The sequence below is a fragment of the Bicyclus anynana genome, chromosome Z (assembly GCF_947172395.1).
Source record: "Bicyclus anynana chromosome Z, ilBicAnyn1.1, whole genome shotgun sequence".
Classification (NCBI taxonomy): Eukaryota; Metazoa; Arthropoda; class Insecta; order Lepidoptera; family Nymphalidae; genus Bicyclus; species Bicyclus anynana.
This window is the reverse complement of record NC_069110.1, coordinates 15,334,309-15,356,170: the sequence shown is the minus strand read 5'-3', so window position 1 is coordinate 15,356,170 and position 21,862 is coordinate 15,334,309. Positions and strand designations below refer to the sequence as shown.

At 35.1% G+C, this 21,862-nt stretch overlaps 1 protein-coding gene across 1 annotated transcript; it reads left to right on the top strand.

The window, feature by feature from the left end:
- Positions 1–273: 273 nt before the first annotated feature.
- On the top strand, positions 274–21,843 carry LOC112051810 (protein zer-1 homolog). The gene is made up of 8 exons (XM_024090606.2): positions 274–1,549; positions 2,414–2,622; positions 3,269–3,440; positions 5,557–5,718; positions 11,030–11,191; positions 12,549–12,698; positions 14,663–14,915; positions 15,615–21,843. The coding sequence occupies exons 1-8, from the start codon at positions 539–541 to the stop codon at positions 15,776–15,778; spliced, it is 2,283 nt and encodes a 760-aa protein (XP_023946374.2). The 5' UTR covers positions 274–538; the 3' UTR covers positions 15,779–21,843.
- The last annotated feature ends 19 nt before the right edge of the window (positions 21,844–21,862 follow it).

Here is a 21,862-nt window from a genome sequence, read left to right as displayed (position 1 = left end):
ATCGGATAATTAAAAAGGGATGGAAAAGGCATTTTCCATAAACACCACAATGTGTGCGTAAAGGATGGAGAATCCGTTAAATTGACGAATCTTTTGGCCGAAGGCACACTGGCGTGGTCTGTACGGCCTATTACAGAGCTTAAACGACTTAACGAGGTATAGATATCAATCGTTTTTTGGACTGGCAAAACAAGAGAAGATTTCTCTATGGAAGGGCTCGAACATAGAGAAATTCACTATTAGTCTGAGGGATCGCACAGTGATCAATAATCAGTTTTGTTATCTATATACGATTGGCGATGGAGACTCGAGTCGACATCAGTGACAGACGACAGTGAAGTTGAAATGGTTGAACTTGCGACTGTGACTGTGAGCCGTGATATGTAAAAATATTTTCATTACATGTTGGTGATTGTATTTCTACGCTAATGAAGAAGTGCAAATAGATTGGTGGGCACAAATCCTACTTTTAAAGACTGTGTCTCAAAATACTGTGTCAACCGTGAAAACTACTTACATTTTAGCATGTAAAATCAAAATGTCGCAACAAAAAATATGTTTACTGTACAACAGCTCCCCGGACAGCTTGGTCAACTTATGCTTGCACTACATCATAACTAATTTAGAGAGATACACGGAACCGGACATAAGAAAGGATTGTTGGCGCTTGAAAGATGATATAATATTTCCAGCGGAGCTATGTGAAAGATTCCTTGAGGTGTACCAAAGACATAACGCCGTCAACGATCACATCGCCAGCTTGTTTCGCGACCGATCGTGCACACGTTTGGAGGAGGTGCGTCTCCACAATTCGAGAATCACTGTGGACGGTATACGTTATCTGCTGGAGCACAAGCCACAAAGGATTGAACTGGTGAAATGTGAGTACTTATCTCAGTCTTGGGTGGACTTGATTAGCAGCAATAGCGAGAATCTGGTATCCCTCAAGTTTGGGCCCCTCAAATATCTCGTTTCCGAAACTACGTCACTATTTCATCAGCGCTGCTTAACGATAAACGCGCCGAAGTTGCAGCGGCTCACCATCCAGTGCCGGGGAACTGGGATATCGCCCATACTCACGAGGCCACTGTGGCACCTCACGCATCTAGATTTGTCAGATTACACTGCAGCTGGTACTGCGTGGCCCATAAATGAATTGAAAAAATTACGATCGCTTGTGCTCCACAATGTTGTGTGGTCAATGAAAGTAGTGGAGTGGATATCCGGTCTACATTTGCTGCAACACCTTGATATCTCACAGGCCAATGAAAGACTCGGAAAGTATGGTAATCCAAATCAAGTACTGACAAGGTTAATCACAAATTTGACAGAATTAGAGTCATTGGATATATCTGGCACTAACTTAGCTGGCACTGGCTCTGTTGTGGTTGGCCTCAGTGAAGGATCTTCATCTGATCAACCTGATGCTTTCAATGTCCGTTGTGACATACCAGGATTATCAAGCCGAGTGAACAGACCTCTAGAATTCCTGGGCTTATATGGAACCCACCACGGTGCTTGCAAAAGGCATGACATCCCAGCCAAATTGGTAAGATTTATTTGCTTAAAATAATTTAAATCCATGGCAGGATTTGTGATATATTGAATTTCAAGCAGACTAATCACATTACAAAATTTTGAAAATGTTTGCCTTTAAACCTGACATAACAGAAATCAAAAAAGAAGTCAGTTAATTACTCTACATTAAATAATATTCTTGTTTGTAGGTTTTTATATGCTACAAGATTTAACATGTGGCTTTGTTTCCATTAATGTTATGTTAAAACTTACAATTTTTTTCTTTTTTTTTCCTACAAGTTAGCCCTTGACTACAATCTCACCTGATGGTAAGTGATGATGCAATCTAAGATAGAAGCGGGCTAATTTGTTAGGCTTAGGATGATATTCACACTCCTGTCAGATTCTACACAACATTGTATCGGAACACTAAAGTGCTTGTTGATATGTTTTTGTTGGTAGGGTGGTAACTAGCCATGGCTGAAGCCTCCCACCAGCCTGGACCAGTTAAGAAAACCTTAATCGGCGCAGCCGGGGATCTAAACCCAGGACCTCAGTCTTGTAAATCCACCTTGCATTCCACTGTGCCGCGTTAACCGTCAAAAACGATTCTGTCCTGCAACAGTTTTTTCTGAATTAATGTTACCCTTGATGTTTTTTTGTGCCCCAACTATTTGTATGCAAAAAATATGGTAATCAGTTGAGCACATACACGCTTTGACATTTATAAATATAGAATTTATAGAAGAACAATCTAGTACAAAGCATATACTTCTTCCAATTATTCATACATGAGCATAATATACATAACAATACCAGCAACAAGATGTTGGCTCTATTATATGTTCAGATTGCCAAATTGATAACATAGTTTGACACTATCAACTTTTGCCAGATCACTGGAGATGCAAATGAGGAACAAATCCTCCAAGCAGGACTTACGTACATGGAGAGGCCTGCAATGCTGACACGTGTCCTCAATGATCTATACTATATGTTCCGCAGTATAGAAAAGTATCACAATTATGTTGATCGCACTTTGTATGTTGTGCTTAATGCAATGGAGCAACATGTGTCTGAGAAGCACATCCAAATATCTGGCAGGTAATTATTTTATTTATAAACTAGCTGACGCCGCGCGGTTTCGCCCACATGATTCCTGTACATGTAGGAGTTCTCTCAGAACACTGAGAGAATTTTTCAAATCGGACCAGTAGTTCCTGAGATTAACATGTTGAACATGTTAATCTCAGGAACTACTGGTCCGGTCCGGCAAACAAACAAACTCTTCAGCTTTATAATATTAATATAGATTTTGGTTCTTCTATTACTTTTTTTTTACAAAATATTCATATTTAAGTACTTTGAAGTTTATCTATTTGTAGTAATCCTACCAGTGAAGATGAAGAATCGGCTAAGAAGAGATGCAAAGTAATTCAGCAATTACTCATTTTAGATCATTTTCTTTATGTCTGTTACAGTTGATTTTCTCTAAATGGACCAATTAAATTAAAATTTTATATACTTGTCAGTTCCTTATGAACATTATATCTTAAATAATAAATAACTCAATGTTTTGCATACCAACTAACATTACAGAACCTACTTCATGCAAGTTCAATTGGCACTTCTACTGAACTTAAAAAGTTATTAATATTTCTTATTAATATGTTTTATACTTATAATGGATATTTTATAGATATAGTAGATATGGTTTAAATAACTTAATGCATATATGTTTTGTTTTCAGTGCCATCCTGTTCTACATTGTAAAAGGTAAAGAGAAGACGCGCATCGGAGTGAAGTTGAAGAAGCGAATTATAACTGCCCTGCTGAATGGAATGGAAGCTCATCTCGGAGACGACACCTTGATGCGGAATGGCTGTTTGACTCTTTGCCAGTTCAAGATACCTGTAGATGTGGTAAGTTGTAAAAATATTACACATTTTGCTTTCTGACATTGTCAAATTTTGCTTCTCACATATTTAGTTCCACGTTACTTTTACATTCTTCGAACATCATCATCATTGTCTTCATTTTATCTGACACTGGACGTCAACTGGGAGGACATTGACCTCTTGCAAGGACTTTCAAACACTAAAGTGTTTAACTTCATACAGATAGTGGCTCCATGTTTCCCAATTAGTTCACCTACTGGGAGTTCAATCAACAATGCGCTCTCAGGAGTCCCCGAGTCTTGTCATCCTTGTCTTGTTGTTGATATGGTTGTGGGAAGTGCGGACTTCGTACCTCAGCTCTTCAGCTTCTGCCCCACCTATTAAAATTTTTGATATTTCGCCATCAAAACAAAGTTATACGTATCATCATTATTATCAGCCAATGGACGTCCACTGCTGGACAAAGGCGTCTTCCATGGACTTCCAAACAAAACGGTGTCAAGCCGCCAGCATCCAGTGGCTCTCTGCAACCCGCTTGATGTCTTTGGTCCACCTAGTTGGCGGGTCGAACAATACTGCGCTTTCCGGTGCGGGGTCGCCATTCCAGCACCTTGGGACCTCATAGCTCGCTCCATCGCCCGCTGAGTGACTTTGAGCCTCCTAATAAGGCCCATAGTTTATACATATAGCCCTACTTAATGTGTACTGTTTATCAACAAACAAATTAAAAATGAGTGTATAGATCGCTAGTAAATTCATACCTAATAATAATAATTGTAATTATGAGGATTTTATCTGTAACAGAAATAGTTGACTGTAGAATGTGTCACAAAACAACTTATTTTCATCATTGCAAATGCAAGTGGATCCTCTTGAATAAGCTTGTAAATTATATAATATGAGAACACTGAACGTTGACATAATAAGATGTTTCCTTCCCCAAGTACCAGCTTCCCTCCAACAGCTATTGCTTGTTACTGATTGTTTTATAATGCACTTTAATGTATATGCGTTTTGATGTATACAGCAGTGCATACAGTACTTTACTTGTATGTTTTTACTGATAAATGAATGAAGCAAATAAGTAATGTAACTCTAATATCTTAGTTTGATTTATACTCTCTCACAATCAACCAACTCTTCTTGGTTACTACTAACCTAGTCTATTTTTAAAATGGTGCACTGCTTGGCCAACCCACAGGGTTCAGCTTAAGTCAATTTAGAGATTTAGCGTTCCGGTATTTAAGCCTCGTAGATATCGTCAGAAATATGGGTAGATTGAAGTTGTAACTCTTCCACTTAAGACCTTACGTGACCACCATCTTAGACTGCATCGTAACTTATCAGTATTATTAACACACATGTACTCGTATATCTCGTGACGAGAAGATATAGTTGTACCAGTCGCAGCATTTTCGTCTTTGCTGCTATTCATAGAAATTTGACTTTCCTTCGTCCTCAGATATGTCATGGTGTGTATTTTAAGCCTGCGGGTGATATAGCAGTCAAGGACTTTTAGGCTAGTTGACACTTTTTTTAAAGGGTCTTAAATAGTTCATTGTAATTTTTTCATAATTTTTGAGACGTGATCACATAACATGTCTATAGTTCAACTGTTTCATGACGGCACTGTAATAAATCCCATACAAATGGAGCGTTTGACAAAAATTTTAGTTAACAATTAGTTCGACGTTTAGTACATCAAGTGTGTTAGTGACGTCACAAAATGGACGACAGCGTTTTTGACGTTTGGAAAATTAGAAAAAATTCGTGATAGTTAAAATTAAGTTTTTTAAGAAATCCTTAACTTTTATTAATTGATATCGATATATTTTGGACCCTTATTCCATGTACTGCACGATATTGATTTTGTTTATAATTAAGTCAAAGCCAAAGTCAAAATTCATTTATTTCAAATAGGTTTAGTTTACAAGCTCTATCGAAACGTCAGGTAATAATATTAAACTTAAGATAATGGTGATAATAATCATTCGAAAACTTAAAATTAAAGTTACGAGGGTTCCAAATGCGCCTTGGTCCGAAAATAAAAAATAAATTTCATATGAGTCAACTACCCTATTTGACATGGTTAAAACAAATATATGACTGATTTTCAGAAAACATGTCATGTTTTTTTCAGTTGTTCGAATACGAACGCGTCGTGCAGATATTGCTCAACGGTTTGGCTGATGTGAACCAGGAGGGGTTCGTGCAGCGTATCGCCATCTATCTCCTGAACTCTTTGGCGTGCCAGGTCGATGGAAATCAGAAGAGATTCCTCGGAAACCACGGGGCTATTGGGGTAAGTCAAAAACGTAAATAAATAAATAAATAAATAAATAAACGTAATTTATTAACATGCAATGTTCATGGTAAAAATTGTAGGAGTAATATTATGATTATTATGAAGTTAAAGAAACATTCTTCGATTTGGTAATATAAAATGTTCTCAAATTATGATGTTTTGGTTTTTTTTTGGTTTGGTGAAGATGTACCTACAAGTACTCTAGAAAAATGTGTAGTATATAAGCCAGAATGTTCAAGTTTGATGAGATTTTTATTGTATTATATATATAGTATGAGATTCGGCTTAGGAAATATATACCCTCATCTACTATTTATTTGGGATAAGAAATATTTGATAAAATTGCAGCCAGATTTGCACTAATATATACCTAATGCTGGGCGATAACAGTTATTTTATTTAAAGCTAATATATAATTAAATAACTTATAAAATACATACATTGAGAGATTTGATTGACAAAGCAAGCATATGTTATATGAGTATAAGTTGTCTGTCACTGATATTTATTATTCATTCAAGTGTTTATCGATTCTGGAACCACTTAGGTGCTCAGTTTCTAGGGCGTTCTTAATAGCGCCCTTCAGCTATGAATAATTTGGTTGCATTTGTTCAAGTGTTGATAGCACTTCTATGGGTATGCGCTCATTTGAGTATAGTTAATATTTAAATGATGATGATGATGATGATGATGATGATGATGATGATGATGATGATGATGATGATGATAATGATGATGATGATGATGATGATGATGATGATGATGATGATGATGATGATGATGAATATTTAAATGATTGGATACCCATAATATAACACGCAACACTTCTTATAATATGGCGAATATTTTATTTATATTATATACTTTATTTTATTTATATTATATACTTTATTTGCACACCACAATGACAATAAATAGATATACTGAATAGAAGCAGGCGTAATTCTGCGGAATTTATAAATACATATAAATAAAAATTGTCTGATTGTTATTTCAAAATTACTATGTTTTCTCATGTGCTTAGAATTATTGACGTGATACTAAAACACAATCAACCTATTTTAAAATTTTTGTCTGTCTGCCTATTTGTCGGGGGTAATCTTTTTTTTATTAACATATAACACAAAATTACTAAACCGCTTTTCATGGAAATGAAATGGGAATTTTGAAGTATACTCGTTCAAACAAAAAAAATAATTTCAAAATTTGTTAATAAATGACGAAGTTGTGAGGTAACAAACATTAAAAAAAAAAACGCGTCGAATTGACAACCTCCTCCTTTTTTTGAAGTATACTCGTTCCATCAAAAAAAATAATTTCAAAATTGGTTAATAAATGACCAAGTTGTGAGGTAACAAACATTAAAAAAAAAACAAACGCGTCGAATGACAACCTCCTCCTTTTTTTGAAGTCGGTTAAAAAGCGTATTTTTAAAATATGTGCCACTCTCATATAATGTGGACTATTGTAGCTCGAATGATTTTTGTACGAATGAGGCGAAGCCGAATTATAAAGTAGCAAACGAACGAATGCTAACAATGGCTAACATGCAGTGGCATACAATACATTTTCTACGACCATGATAAAATAATTAACAAAACTTGCTGAATAATATACAATATGCGTTAGGCATGGCCTCCTAGATTTTGTCTCTTATTAGGAAGCCTGAATTTTTGTAGCCATGCTATTTACTCGTAAAATGCTATTTAAAAATAAAAAAAATCTTTGTATCCGTGTGGTAATAAACATTATCAAACGACCTATAAAAATGTATAGCTTTATGATATGGTTTGAGGTTTAATATTAAGTAGATTACAAAATGTAAGTAGAAAAACCTAATTTTAGCAATATTATGGTACGCTCATAGACGAAATACTTACTTTGGATAATGTTTTCTCATATAAGCGAATTTTTCCAACAAATCAACACCCTTCTCAAAAATAAGAATGTCTGACTACTGCAGGTCTATATAATGTCATTACCTTTTCATGCAGCGCAGTAGTTATTAATGACCCAGTAACCATTTGCGACTTTCTTATATCTAAGCGAATGTTGTTTTTTATTAATCATTGCGATGTTATGAAAAATGAATTCATATGGAAATTTTCACTTAAAAACTGTCTACATTTGTGATTCAGCAGTTTTAGAATAGTTAAGCTGTTTCCAATACATTCCCAAATTCAGAGCAGCATCAACCTTAAACAGATTAAAATGTTTTAATTTAAAATGCGACTACTTCAAATGTCCAACCGAAAGTTATTTTTGGCACTCATTTACTGAGGACCTTTTTTTGATTGCTGATTGCGAGTCTTCTTATAAAGTATGCCAAAGTAGCTCAATGTTAAGTATGCCCTGTGAGAGTATATAACTTGGCAACTTCGAACGTAACGTAACTTAACACTCCCGATGTTGCGCGCGGGCCAGGGGGCGTGTAGCGATGAATGAAAAACCCACGACTAATGCACGTCATTTTCCCGCACGCATGATTTCACACCCGTGCAGTCTTCCCTGTCGCCCGCATATCGTGAGAGCGTTACCAACGAGCTTGCCAGACTGTATACTGTACAATGTACATAATAATATTTGTTTGTACTTGATTCTTGTTACTTTGGAAGTTTTATTACTTAGTCAAAAAGATAAGATAAAAGGACAACGAGCACTATCTGACCTGGTTTGTGAAAATTCGCATACAATAACCAAACTATACTATACACAGCCTAATTGATATGCACTATTTACCAACAAAAAAATTAAAAATGAGGGTATAAATCTGGTCATTTCACACCTAATAATTATAATTAACTTGTCACCAAATTAACGAAAATAAACTTGAATAATAAGCTTTGAAAACTTAGATATAGTTCATATATTTTTAATAACATTTTATAAACAAACAATATATAATGTAATATAAATAAGTTATGAAATGGCATGCGTTTTCTACCTTCATTTCTGATTTGTTGGTAAACACATCCAGTAGGGATACATTTTAAATTATAATATTAATAATTAATTTTATTTATGTATTTTTTTTTACCCATACAACAAGCTACGCTTACTTTGGGGCTACATAGCGAATTGTGTATTGCTTGCAGTATATTTATTTTTATTTTTACTATAGAAGTAAAATGGTAATGCGAGATTTCGTATTTTCGCTTTAATTTTATAAATATAATCATTGCGGCAACTACTATTAGATTGACCAAGTGGTGCAGTCACCATGACTTCTGCATACAAAGAAGGTCGTGAGTTCGATTTCCACGACTAAAAATATGACAATACCCACAATAATGCGACTCATATTTTTGTAAACTGGACTCCTAATGATATCTAATCCACTTCTATATATATTAGTACAGCCTGGGTGTAGTTATCATACTTTGCCCATTGTCCTTTATATTCCAAATCACATGTTTACAAAAGGCTAAATACAACTGTTTTGTTTAAGTACGAAGTTCGAGTCAAATCATCTCATTATTTATGTATCACATTTCTAAGCGAGAACAATCATTAATCAAGCATAAATTATAGTAATGCTATGCGAAGCTGAGCACTTTCCAAATCATAGATATATTATGCGACTAATTTGTGCTTATATTTTTTTAAATTCTTAACAAGTTAGCCCTTGACTACAATCCCACCTGATGGTAAGTGATTATGCAATCTAAGATGATAGCGGGCTAACTTGTTAGACGTAGGATGAAAATCCACACCCATTTCGGTTTTACGCGACATCGGAACGCTAAATCGCTTGGCGGTACGTCTTTGCCGGTAGGGTGGTAATTAGCCACGGCTGAAGTCTCGCACGGACCAGACCTGGGCCAATTAAGAAAACCTTAATCGGGCCAATTAAGAAAACCCGAACCGAGGATCGAACCCAGGATCTCTGTCTTGTGAATCCACCGCGCTTCCACGTGCCACAGAGGCCGTCAATGCCGAGGCTAAATGTATTTAAATATTGTTTATTAACGATGTTCGACTAACCGTGGAATGCATAGACGTCGTCGGGGCACCCCCAGGGGACCATTCACCCGCTGAGTGACGAATTTATGCGTATGAGAATTCGACACTCAGCGGGTGAATAGTCCCCTGGGGGCGCCCCAGCAATATCTATGAAATCCACAGTTAATGTTGCCCCCCATTAAGAATTGCACATGATTTCTCATATTACATTTTATAGATAAATAAAAGATAAAATGTAAAATATTACCTGTTATATTTTGACAATTGACCTTTGAAACCTCCCAAAACATTGAAGATCAAAACTCCCTAGTTGCTTCCATTCTTAGCTATGGTAGAACCATATGCTAACTGACTCTCAGCGTCTATTAATTAAGGAAGATCTGTGCACCCTAGATCTTCACCAAGTTGGTTATTAGATGAAGAGTATTTTATATCAAATTAAATACTTCAATACGACTTTATTGCTAAATTTTAGTCCAGCCTCCCAAGCCAAGTAAATAAATAAAACACGTCGGCACGTCGATTCTCTTTCTACGAATAATAGATCTTGATAGCAAATGTAATTCCCATACATCTGTCTAGTTTTCGAAGTGTTAGCGATCGTAGAAAAAGAATCGATGTGCCACTTACCTAGGGGGGCAGGATTATGATGATGGTCGCAATTCAAGACTTTTTTTTTGCAGACGACCCTATACCACCGTGTTTGTTATGAAGTAATCTTTATTTTAACTTAACTTTAATTCATTAACCAGACCATCATTTCTATTGTACCTGTACTGTACTATTGTATTTTACTGAGTGGAATTAATAAAATCGTACAATAGCACCGATTTACCTGTTTATACTTTGCCCATACAAGAGTTGTGACGGGAAAACAATAAATCATCCAATAACCAGCTTGGTCTTATATTGGGGATCCTCTACTAAAACGTGAATTTAAAATCATTAAGTACTTGTTCCGTGATAGCCCAGTGGATATGACCTCTGCCTCCGATTCCGGAGGGTGTGGGTTCGAATCCGGTCCGGGGCATGCACCTCCAACTTTTCAGTTGTGTGTATTTTAAGAAATTAAATATCACGTGTCTCAAACGGTGAAGGAAAACATCGTGAAGAAACCTGCACACCAAAAAATTTCTTAATTCTCTGCGTGTGTGAAGTCTGCCAATCCACATTGGGCCAGCATGGTGGACTATTGGCCTAAACCCTTTCATTCTGAGAGGAGACACGAGCTCAACAGTGAGCCGTATATGGGTTGATAACGAAGTACTTGTTCTTATTGCTTTCTTAAATAACTTTGACGTGAACATAGAACCCGTTGAATAGACATATTGGTATTTTGTTGCAGAAAATGCTGAACCTGATCTCGGACCGACTCGACAGGCACATTTGCGACGACGTGCTGGAAGTGGCCTGGTCCACAATGTGGAACGTCACTGATGAAACGCCACAGAACTGCCAACGCTTCCTGGAGAACCGTGGCATGGAATTCTTTTTGGAATGCCTCAAGGTGACTCATGAACACCATTATCGTAATCTTCTTTACAAATTAGCCCTTGACTACAGTCTCTCCTAGTGGTGATGCAATCTAAGATGGAAGCAGGTTAACTTGTGTAGGAGGATGACAATCCACGCCCCTTTCGGTTTCTACACGACATCGTACCGGAATCGCTTGGCGATACGTAGGATGGTAACTAGCCACGGCCGAAGCCTTCCACCAGCCAGACCTGGGCCAATTAGGAAAATCTCAATAGGCCCAGACGAGGATCGAACCCAGGACCTCCGTCTTGTAAATCCACCGCGTATACCACTGCGCCACGAAGGTCGTCGTCGGTAATTGTGGAAACCTCCATTTAAGTAACTACCAGTGGTTTCATCCGCGTTGTTTCTGTTCCCTTGGGAATACGGGGATAATAATATAGCCTGTGATATTCACAAATAACATGACTTTTTATTGGCAAAATGATTTTTAAAAACACTTAACTGTTAGATCCAGAGATCACCCCCTACAATACATTACATAAACATACATATAGTATGTCACACACTTTACAATGTCTCTTTATAATGTTACTAGCAGATAGCCCGCATTTTCATACGCTTGGTTCCCGTTCCCGTGGGAATAAAGAGATAAAGTAAAGCATATGCCACTTATAAATAACGTGTCATTCTATTGATAAAAGAATTTATAAAATCGATTTGTTGAATTTAGAGATTACCCCCATATCCTTACAAACTTTACCTCTGTAGTTCTCTCATTTATTTATTTCTTCTGTTTTTTTTAATTGTTAACAATATAAGTATAAAATACAAAACATTATTAAAAATTTATAAAAAAAAGAGTGAGGAACCTCCTCACAATACGCGCCGTCTCAAGAATCACTGCCTTTTGTATCCAACTCTTGATCCAACAGTTACCGAAAGCTTCTTAAGGTGTTGGTCAAAGCTTTTCGTTATAAGACCGTTGACTTAAACAAATTATAAACTAGCGGAACCAGTCAAGCAACACTTAGACAGTTAAGCAACCAATGGCAAGAAAGTTATCGCCGACAAACAGAGTTTTTAACCGCTTATATATAAGATTAGTTTTAGTATAAGTAGATATATTCTGATTAGTAATTCTAGGGACAATGAATGTCACAGTTTGTGATTTGCGTTTGCGGTGAGCTGATAAAAATACAATTTTGTTTTACAAAAATTTTACAATTACGAAATTATTTTCACAAATAAAAATGTGATTCGATTTTCTAGGTATTAAACTGCCTATATGCAAAAAATCTTCTTGGTTTTGTACTGCAAGAATGTACCTTATTGTACAATGTGTGATCCTTGACATTCTAAGATACATATTTTCTGTATACTTCTAGAACTTCCCGGATAAAGAGGAACTACTTCGCAACATGATGGGCCTCCTTGGTAATGTGGCCGAGGTACAAGAACTCCGTCCTCAGCTCATGAACAAATTGTTCCTCACTGTTTTCTACGAGCTCCTCGACTCATCCAGCGACGGCATAGAGGTATTCAAATTCAAAATCGTTTATTTCATTAGCCTTAGTTCATAAACATTTTAAAATGTATAGTTTGCCACATAGACCCTACTCCGTTCAGTTGGCAGCATGGTGATATTTCATCGACTGTCGACTTCAGCTGTCGACTGCCCACAATCCATGATGCTACTAGTAGGGGAGCCCGGGATGCTAAATTTGCAGTTACTAGAGCGTCATTGGGACCAATTACATTTGGTAGATTAAATTATAAGAAGAATTACTACTTTGGTTATTTACTTTATTCGCTTTTAGGGGTAAAAAAAACTACAGACTTTAAAAGCAATTTTTATTACTTTGGCTTACTGGAATTTTCAAAAAAATTTAGCGATTAATTAGGAGGTTATTTCCTTCAATATAAGCAAAAAATTTATCTCGATCGTAACTCGAGGACTAAAATATAAGGGTTTTATTATGTAACTTTGAAACTCTCCCATTCCATTACGTTACAAATCTCAAATCCATTCCGTTGCACTCAAATCGCCAGATTTTCGAAATGTGCAATTTTTAGCTATCAACTCACCAAGTATCTTAATCTGATGTGCTGGTTAAGTATTTCTGAAGTTGGTTTTTCTTTGGATGCCCTAAACGTATTAAGCCCAATATTAAGGGCTCATACTTGATGGAAGTACTCAACAACGTGCAAGGTATAGTCCCTTATGTTAATTTGCCGCGCTTGAGTAACTGCAAAAATCCTCTCTTCGGCTATACATCATGCATGATGGATTTGAATTAAAATTGAAAGTGCATTAATATTGAAAGCCACCTGCTCGAGCAGATATCAATGGCAGTTTCAAGCTGTTTACTTTCACTGCACGTGCGGGTCATGTATGTTGATCACTGGGTAACAGCTCGAGCTGCCCGTTTATGGCTGGCCTAAGAGCCAACTAAAAAAACTTCTATAAAACAACTTTGTAGTTGTTCTTTTAAACAATGTAAAAAGTATTCTTACTTTTAAATCCCTGTGTGAAGTTAAAAGCCGGTAAAATTCAAGCATTATAACTATCTGCATTGGAATTTGCATTGTGCTAGGACTTAGCTCTAAATTCCCTCTTTGGTAAGAAGGGAGACCTTGTAGTAGGCCGTCAAATATACAGATGCTGACATTAAACGATGGGCTATCCTGCTTAGGCCATTGCATAGGTGTATAAAGGGGAGGGGCGGCTTGCCCACTCTAGAATGTACCTGTGCCTACCCTAGGATTCTGGGCTTTCTGGTATGAAATTCTATTATGATACTAATAATAGACTAGATGTCGGGTTCCAGGCCCACCCTAGATGCAATGTCGAATCCTCGTATGCAATGTTAATACGAAAATGGGGCTTTGTGGCGTCTGATGGCTTGCGATGGTGTTGAAAATGAAAATTAACTTAGGCCTGTTGCTATAGATATTTGTAATATGCTGATTGCTGCTTATTAAAACAAAAGTAAATTAAAAATTTATTTGTTTTGAACATCAAGTCATCCTTGCAAATACAACTTATTTTTACACTTACGGTATAAACAACTAATAATTAATTAATAAACCTGTGAAGAAAAACAACATTAAAAGCTATTGCTTCAAATTTTCTTTCACAATCAATCAAAAATTTCCTATAATCAGTATTATCTGTGGTGGCAGCACTTTTTAATCTATGTTTTATTAAGAAATTCATCAAATATATTAAAAAGTGCTGCCACCACATATAATACTTTGACGTTAATTAATGCGCGGAAAATTCAATTTAAATGAAGTTTATAAGAACTTCATTTACATATGTATAATATTTTACATAGAAATGTATATAATAAATAATTGTGAATGCGTAGAAATCATCGCATAAGCACCTTACCAAACATTTTATGGTCTAACAATGGCCCATTGTGTAGTGTCATCATGGCAATAATGACACAATATAATAGTGCTTTTAGCAAGAAGGTGACGATGTAATCCACAGGTGAGCTACAACGCGGCGGGTGTCCTGGCGCACATGTTGTCGGACGGGCCGGACGCGTGGACGGTGGACGAACCGACTAGGGACGCAGTCCTGGCGCGCCTCGCCGCCGCGGTAGAGAGATGGGATCGCAGCGCCGAGCGCAACATCAACTACCGCTCCTTCGAGCCGATACTGACGCTTCTACACGTGTATCACACGCCGCAGTGCCAGCACTGGGCCGTGTGGGCGCTGGCCAACCTCACCACCGTCTACCGTGAGTATCCTGAGACGAGCCGACCAGACCATTTTTCACACAGTGAAATCCAATAATAAGTTTCAAAATATCTTAAATTATAATGTACAATTTTACTGTTTCTGCATGTGGACGCTCACGCCTCACACAACACTCACGCAACCAAACACATACATCATCATCATTAAGTGCCATCTTCCAACTGAAGTTTGGAGGTCATGTGTAGAAAACTCTTGGTCTTTTGCAAAACTTTAAAGCTGTGTGTATTTTAACTTGGTCCACTCTGTAGAAAACTCTTTTGGACTTTTGCAATATTTTTAAACTGTGTGTACTTTAACTTGGTTCACTCTTTGACATCATCTATCCACTTTCTTCGTTGTTTTCCTGGAGCACGTTTTCCGGGTATCTTACCTTCTAGCCAAACCTAGGAAACTCATAGAGGGATACCCTTTGCAGATGCCCAAAATGCCTCCTAATATGAAAATGAAAATTCATCATAATAATTGTCATGAGGTTATGGCTACCATTGGCTCTTTTTAAAACTTGAGCATTCGAGACAAAGTCTTTCCAGTAAATTTTGAACATCTCAAAAGCTTGCAACCGTCGATAACATTCTTTTTTCAGGACGCAAGTCACGCATATAAACACATACATACACAATTAGTTATCTACAGAAATCCCTACTGTCCTGTGATTGATCATTATCATTTACCATTCCAGCCGAAAAATACTGCTGCTTGATCGAGGCCGAGGATGGCTTAAAATTACTGCATGACGTGCTGCGTCACCCCGCACCCTACGCCATGATCAAAGACTTGGCGTGGGTGGTGATCAACAACTGCAACAACTTTTGGGACGACCCAGAAACCCAAGGCGATTATTAGCAAAGAGATTACTTCGAGCCGCTGTACCCGCTCGACAGTATATAATGCGTTTTTCGGCCGAGGGTACACAACTCGAAGTCACCAAATGGTGGTATGTTTAACAAGAGGACTGCTTCACCCCCAATAGGGTTTGTTGTTAAAAAAAAACTTAGCAGCACGGCCCACCGTTATTTGTGTTTGTAAAATTTAGAAGTAAGGTTTTTTTTATTTAATGACTTAATCTTGAATTTTTTTTAGGTACATCATCTACGTTAATTCGATTATAATTGTTCTTCACAATATTTATTTTTTCTATAGACGTACTTTTGTCGTTGTTGTCAAGAGTTAGAGAATTAAAATAATATGTCATATATGGATATATATGGATTTTTTTAAAACCTTTAGAGGGAATGAATGAATTTTTATTAATAAATTTTATTCAATGTATTGTTTTATAAATACGTAGTGTATATAATATTTTACCAATTATTGTAGGCTTTTATAATTTGATTCATTTTTATGTTAATAATAATGGAATTATTCATGAAATAGTGGATACTAATAGTAATATAATATTTTATGCAACATATTTGTTGTTATTTGAAAATGTTTGCGCTTTTATCTTATAATTCAAATGGTCTATCTATCAGTTCAGCTATCACTTTCTGGTCCCTATCTGGTGTGTGTTGATTGATTTAATTAATGTGATTACAATTTTTTTTATATATCTATGATATGGTTTCAAACATGGTTTCATAAAAGAAGCGATACATTTTTTAGATTTCATCTAGATATATAAGCTTGGGCTAGATTGTGCGCTGCTAAGTATTACTTTATATTAAAGGCAAGTGAACAAACAATTAAAGGTGTGTTGATTATTTTTTGGTGATAATTGATTAATTTTGGTAATTGATTAAAATTGATTAATTCATGCTCAATTTAGGTGCACCTAAATTGAGCATGAATTTAAAGGAAAGCCGGTCCATAATCCCTTTCGTCATGGCAGACTAATATTGCATGGTTTTAATTATTTTCACCTCTGTGAACTGTGTTGTTTTAGTATTATAATATAATTAAAAGGTGTGTAATTAATTTTAACTATCAGATTCGTGAGTGTTTTTCATGTTATTAAATATTAAAACACGGCTGAAAGTACTCGAGCATACATAGCACGAGACAATAATCACATTAGATTCAGCCATGTTTTATATTTTATAGTTTGTAGTTAATTACTAAATGTGCAAATTAAATAAAAAGTAAAAAAAAGTCCAGTGTTGATTATGAAAATTAATATCTCTTCGAAGTAATATATTACTTGGAAATAAAACCTTTCCAACAAATGAATATTGCTTTAGCGTCAATTTGGTTGTATACAAATGGAGGGGTAGCAAAAAAAATAGTGCCATCTCTTTCCAACTCTAACCTATTGAAAAGGATAGCACTATTATATGTATTTGAATACAGCTAAATTAGCGGCATTATATTAAGGCTTTCACATTTTGCAAAGATATACTATTTACTAATTACTAAAAATACGTTACTAAAAATACGTTTTCTTATATTTTTGTATATAATATTATATATATTGCATATTGAAATACTATGTATAGATAGTAAGGGAGGTTTAAAAAATTCTCTCTCAGGTGAGATTTCAGCACGCCTAACGTGTATAAGCGACTTAAATATGTCGACTACAAGCGAAATAGCTCTCTTTCGTTGCGTACATAATGGTACGAAAGAGAGGGAGCGATACTTGAGGTATTTGTCACAAGACACGTCGTTAACGCGTGCTGGTGGAAATTTTAAAAAAATAACATTTTTAAAGAGATAGACGATTGTACTTATCAATTGAAAACAGCATTGCTGCTTGGCAGCATATAAGCAAGATAGAAGTAGACCTCTTTCATAAAGCCCTACTATAATAATCTCTGATTCATTTCGATCTCTTCATTAATAAATAAGATAGTCATTATTAAGTGTTATATGTTTAATTAAGGTTAAATATTTAATCGCATATTAATTGGTGTGCATTCAATAAATTGACGTTTTTCTTCTACGGTAGAAATTAAAAGGAAATAATTTTCAGAGTTCTTGACTTGTATGGAAATTAACCAATAAGATACATAGACTTCAAATAAAATTAAGATGGACATGGATGGAGTATTATAGTAACTTGAATAAGCTGTGTAAATATATCTGAAAACAAATACAATAAAATACTAAAACATGCTGAAAACCAAATACAAATCTTTTACATTTATTCAAACTATATTCTTTGTGTACTATCAATCTAGTTGAGTCCTTTACCTAATTGATCAAGTAAACAAAAAACTTGTCCATCTTCTTTCCTTTTATGGTTTTATGCACCATTTAGTAAAGACAAATGATTGTATTTTTTTTTAATAACGGCTTAAATTGTATTTTTTTATAATAGCAGTATGAAGAAATTGATTGTATTTTTTATTTTAATTTATGATTGTCCTATTTTAATAATGAAATAAATATTGTCCAAATGTTATTAAAACCTATCTTATAATAATTTAATTTTTTAACCATCACAGTTATACTTATAAGTTTTATCCATTTTAAAATGTACATGCAAACAAAAATGAAACGTGATAGCCCAGTGGATATGACCTCTGTCTTCGATTCGGAGGGCGTAGGTTCGAATCCGGTCAGGGGCATGCACCTCCAACTTTTCAGTTGTGTGCATTTTTGGAAATTAAATATCACGTGTCTCAAATGGTGAACGAACGTCGTGAGGAAACCTGCATACCTAAGGTAGACTAAGGCCTAACCCTCCTCTCATTCTGAGGAGACTCGTGATCAACAGTGAGCCGAATATGGGTTGTTATTGATGATGATGATATACCCTCAATATATCTATTCCACCTTATGGTGTAAATAACGACACTTCCAAAAATTAATTAGTTTAATCGTCAACCCGTTATTAACCCGTAAATGGGTATTTGTCAGTTGTAACGATAAAGTACGACGTGTGTTGGTAAATCCGGATTTATATTTGTCTGACGTGACGTATCGTGACGCGTCAGAACAGAATCGGTATCATACAATTTGTATGATAACATTTACACTTGTGACATGTCGTGATGTGCCGCATACAAAATGTAAGTATGAAACTGATTCTGTTTTGATGCGTCACGAGTAAACCATAAATTATACAATATTTTAAATGAATTTTAAACATTTTATTTTTGCTATTTGTCTGTAGCATACAAGAATCGAAATAACTGGTCGAGTGTCAGCTGTGATATTATTAATCTGTTATTTTATTAAAATATGACGTTACAGCCACGTCACGTAACCAGTTGTTTTCGGGCGAATATCAAATTAATGAGTAAAAAATTTGTAAATAATAATAGAGCCTTTGTTTTAAAATATTTTTTCTAAGTCAAGTAGCCAATTGTCATAACATCTCACTTCTCAAAGCTTGCTTATTCAGATTCATACTAAAATGAACGGTATGTCCCAAACTATACAGTGTTTTTTTTTTTTAATATTGATGAAATTACTGTGAATTTAAAAATATTAAATAATGATTGTAATGTAAAAGTAGATTCTATGTCTATATAAACTAAAAATATTTCCAAATGAAGTCGTAACATTTATTATATGTGTGTAGTTTAGATAATATAGAGATATATTCACTTTTAAAATGAAATTATTCATAAAATATTTTTTGTGGTAAATACGCACGCTGTGCTATGAAATATAACAGTGGGGTATAAATGTAAGAGATTTTTTTTTTTAATAATGAAGAATGGCAGTATCCATGACTAAGGTTGCTTTAGTAACATCTAGTTAATGTAAGATAGTTACAGTAAACTTGGATATGTTTTACGATATCTTCACAAAAATATCTTTACTGTAAAGAGAAAATATATAATATCACAAACAATACTACTATGGTACCTAGTTAGAATTATTTCATAAATGAGGATATATTTTAATTATATTTATTTAGTATTTCTTCCATTACTTAACTATGTTTTTCTAATGTGCACTGCTTTATGTTTCAAAACACAGCGCGGTCTAAATGTCCTAGTTTTTCTATACAACTATTCACGTCCATTTACTTTTTAAAAATGTTTTTGTTTTCTGCGTTACTTAGAAATGTTATTGGAAGTGTATGATTCCGGCATCGAAAATCCTTGGAATTTAAAATTTTAAAATTCCTTAGAATATAAAATAATTCTTATTATAATTCATCAGAAATGTTAGTTACCAACATTTCTGAAGAGTTTTAATTAGATATTGAATTAGATGGTAACTTCAGCCAACTTTTGACGACCTCCATGGCACGGTGGTATGCGCGGTGGATTTACAAGACTGAGGTCCTGGGTTCGATCCCCAGCTGGACCGATTGTGGTTTTCTTAATTGGTCCAGGTCTGGCTGGTGGGAGGCTTCGGCCGTGGCTAGTTACCACCCTACCGGCAAAGACGTACCGCCAAGCGATTTAGCGTTCCGGTAAGATGTCGACGTCGTGTAGAAACCAGAGGGCTGTGGATTTTCATCCTCCTAACAAGTTAGCCCAATTTTATCTTAGATTGCATCATCACTTACCATCAGGTGAGATTGTAGTCAAGGGCTAACTTGTAAACAGTAAAAAAATGACTTCAGCCAATTGTGGCTCAACTTTTCTTTAGATTTGATGGGTACTGTAGGTTACAATAATTACTAATGTGTTTTAAAGTAATATATATGCGCCAAGCTTTCGTCAGCTCCTTTTGTCAGAATCATACACTAACCTGTATAGAATATAATATAATATTGGTTGTTCGATAAATAACTAATGTCTTTCAATACAATTAATAACAAGTATCAACGATACATTCATCGACATTCGACAAAAGGTCATCCAATAGATCATTCTGTTGGATGACCTTTTGCAATTTATCAGGAAGTTTCTACGTTCAAAAGTCTTGCTCTTAAGCAAAAAATTGGCCCAAGAAATTTTCGATCACTTTCATCAGTATTAAAGCTTTTTTTCAATTTTTTTTTTTGTTTTGAAATGAACTTTTACCAAGTTCATCATGGTGGAACATTAAACACCTTGTGGTTTACCAGCCCTGTCGTTTTCTCCTGATTTCTTCGTATTTGTGTAGTCATTGACGTATGAGGCCTGTAAATAGATGTTTGGATTTTATAACATATTTGCTCGTAAAGTATCTTTTATTTCACCAATTTCAATATCGTAATACATCTCATTACGCGCATGTGCCGTAATGTAAAGAAAAATGCACATGTGCCGTAATGTAATATAAAACCTTTATCATCTATAATAACGAACGGTACTTTTTAAATCTTGGCAAAGAGTTTTTATGTCAAAAAGTGCTCAACATTTTATAAATAAAATTAGCTTTGTGAGATATAATATAATAAAATAACATTTAATTCTTTAATTTTAATAATTTTGACCATAAATGTTATCTGTATCAGAAACACAAAAATTATTAATTTACTTTATTAATAATACTGGCTGTTTTGAAGCATTTGTCAAAAAAACGACAAGCGCTGGTGTGCGCATTTCGTTATCTGTGTAAAAATGACAAGCGTATCAAAATGTCATCTTATGGAAAACAGGCAAGGATGCAAATTCATTTTCAAAGTGTGTTCAAAGTGTGTTTCCTCGCAAATGTGTTATAAAACGTCGTATGACATGCGTGCGCTTTGATAATTACAGCCTCTGCTTCCTGACTATAAGCTCGGCTCTATCGCCTCTATCTAATATCGCCTCGGTTGTAATTTTCAACTTACCGCACTTATATGATAATGTACTATTACGTAATATGTAATATAAACAATTTTTCATAGCAAACAGTATGAGAAATATACAAGGTAACCACATTTGAGAAAAAACGATGTAAATTATATTATCGAACAGCCTATTAAGTATACGAGTAAGTGTTGATTATATTTCTGTAATGCCGTTTACTTTAATATTTCATACTTATAGGTGTTCTTTTGTTAAATAATTTTTTCTTATGAAATGAAAGTTAATCTTACCTCTTAATGGATTTTTGTTTGTATTAATGTTCTTAGTCTAATAAATTATATTAAAATATCTGTCTTTTATTTGTAAC

Excerpts from the sequence above, each read along its gene's own strand:
- LOC112051810 (XM_024090606.2), top strand. The coding sequence starts at position 539 with ATGTCGCAACAAAAAATATGTTTACTGTACAACAGCTCCCCGGACAGC. Across the intron at positions 12,699-14,662 it reads CATCCAGCGACGGCATAGAG|GTGAGCTACAACGCGGCGGG; the intron begins GTATTCAAATTC and ends TGTAATCCACAG. Across the intron at positions 14,916-15,614 it reads CAACCTCACCACCGTCTACC|CCGAAAAATACTGCTGCTTG; the intron begins GTGAGTATCCTG and ends TTACCATTCCAG.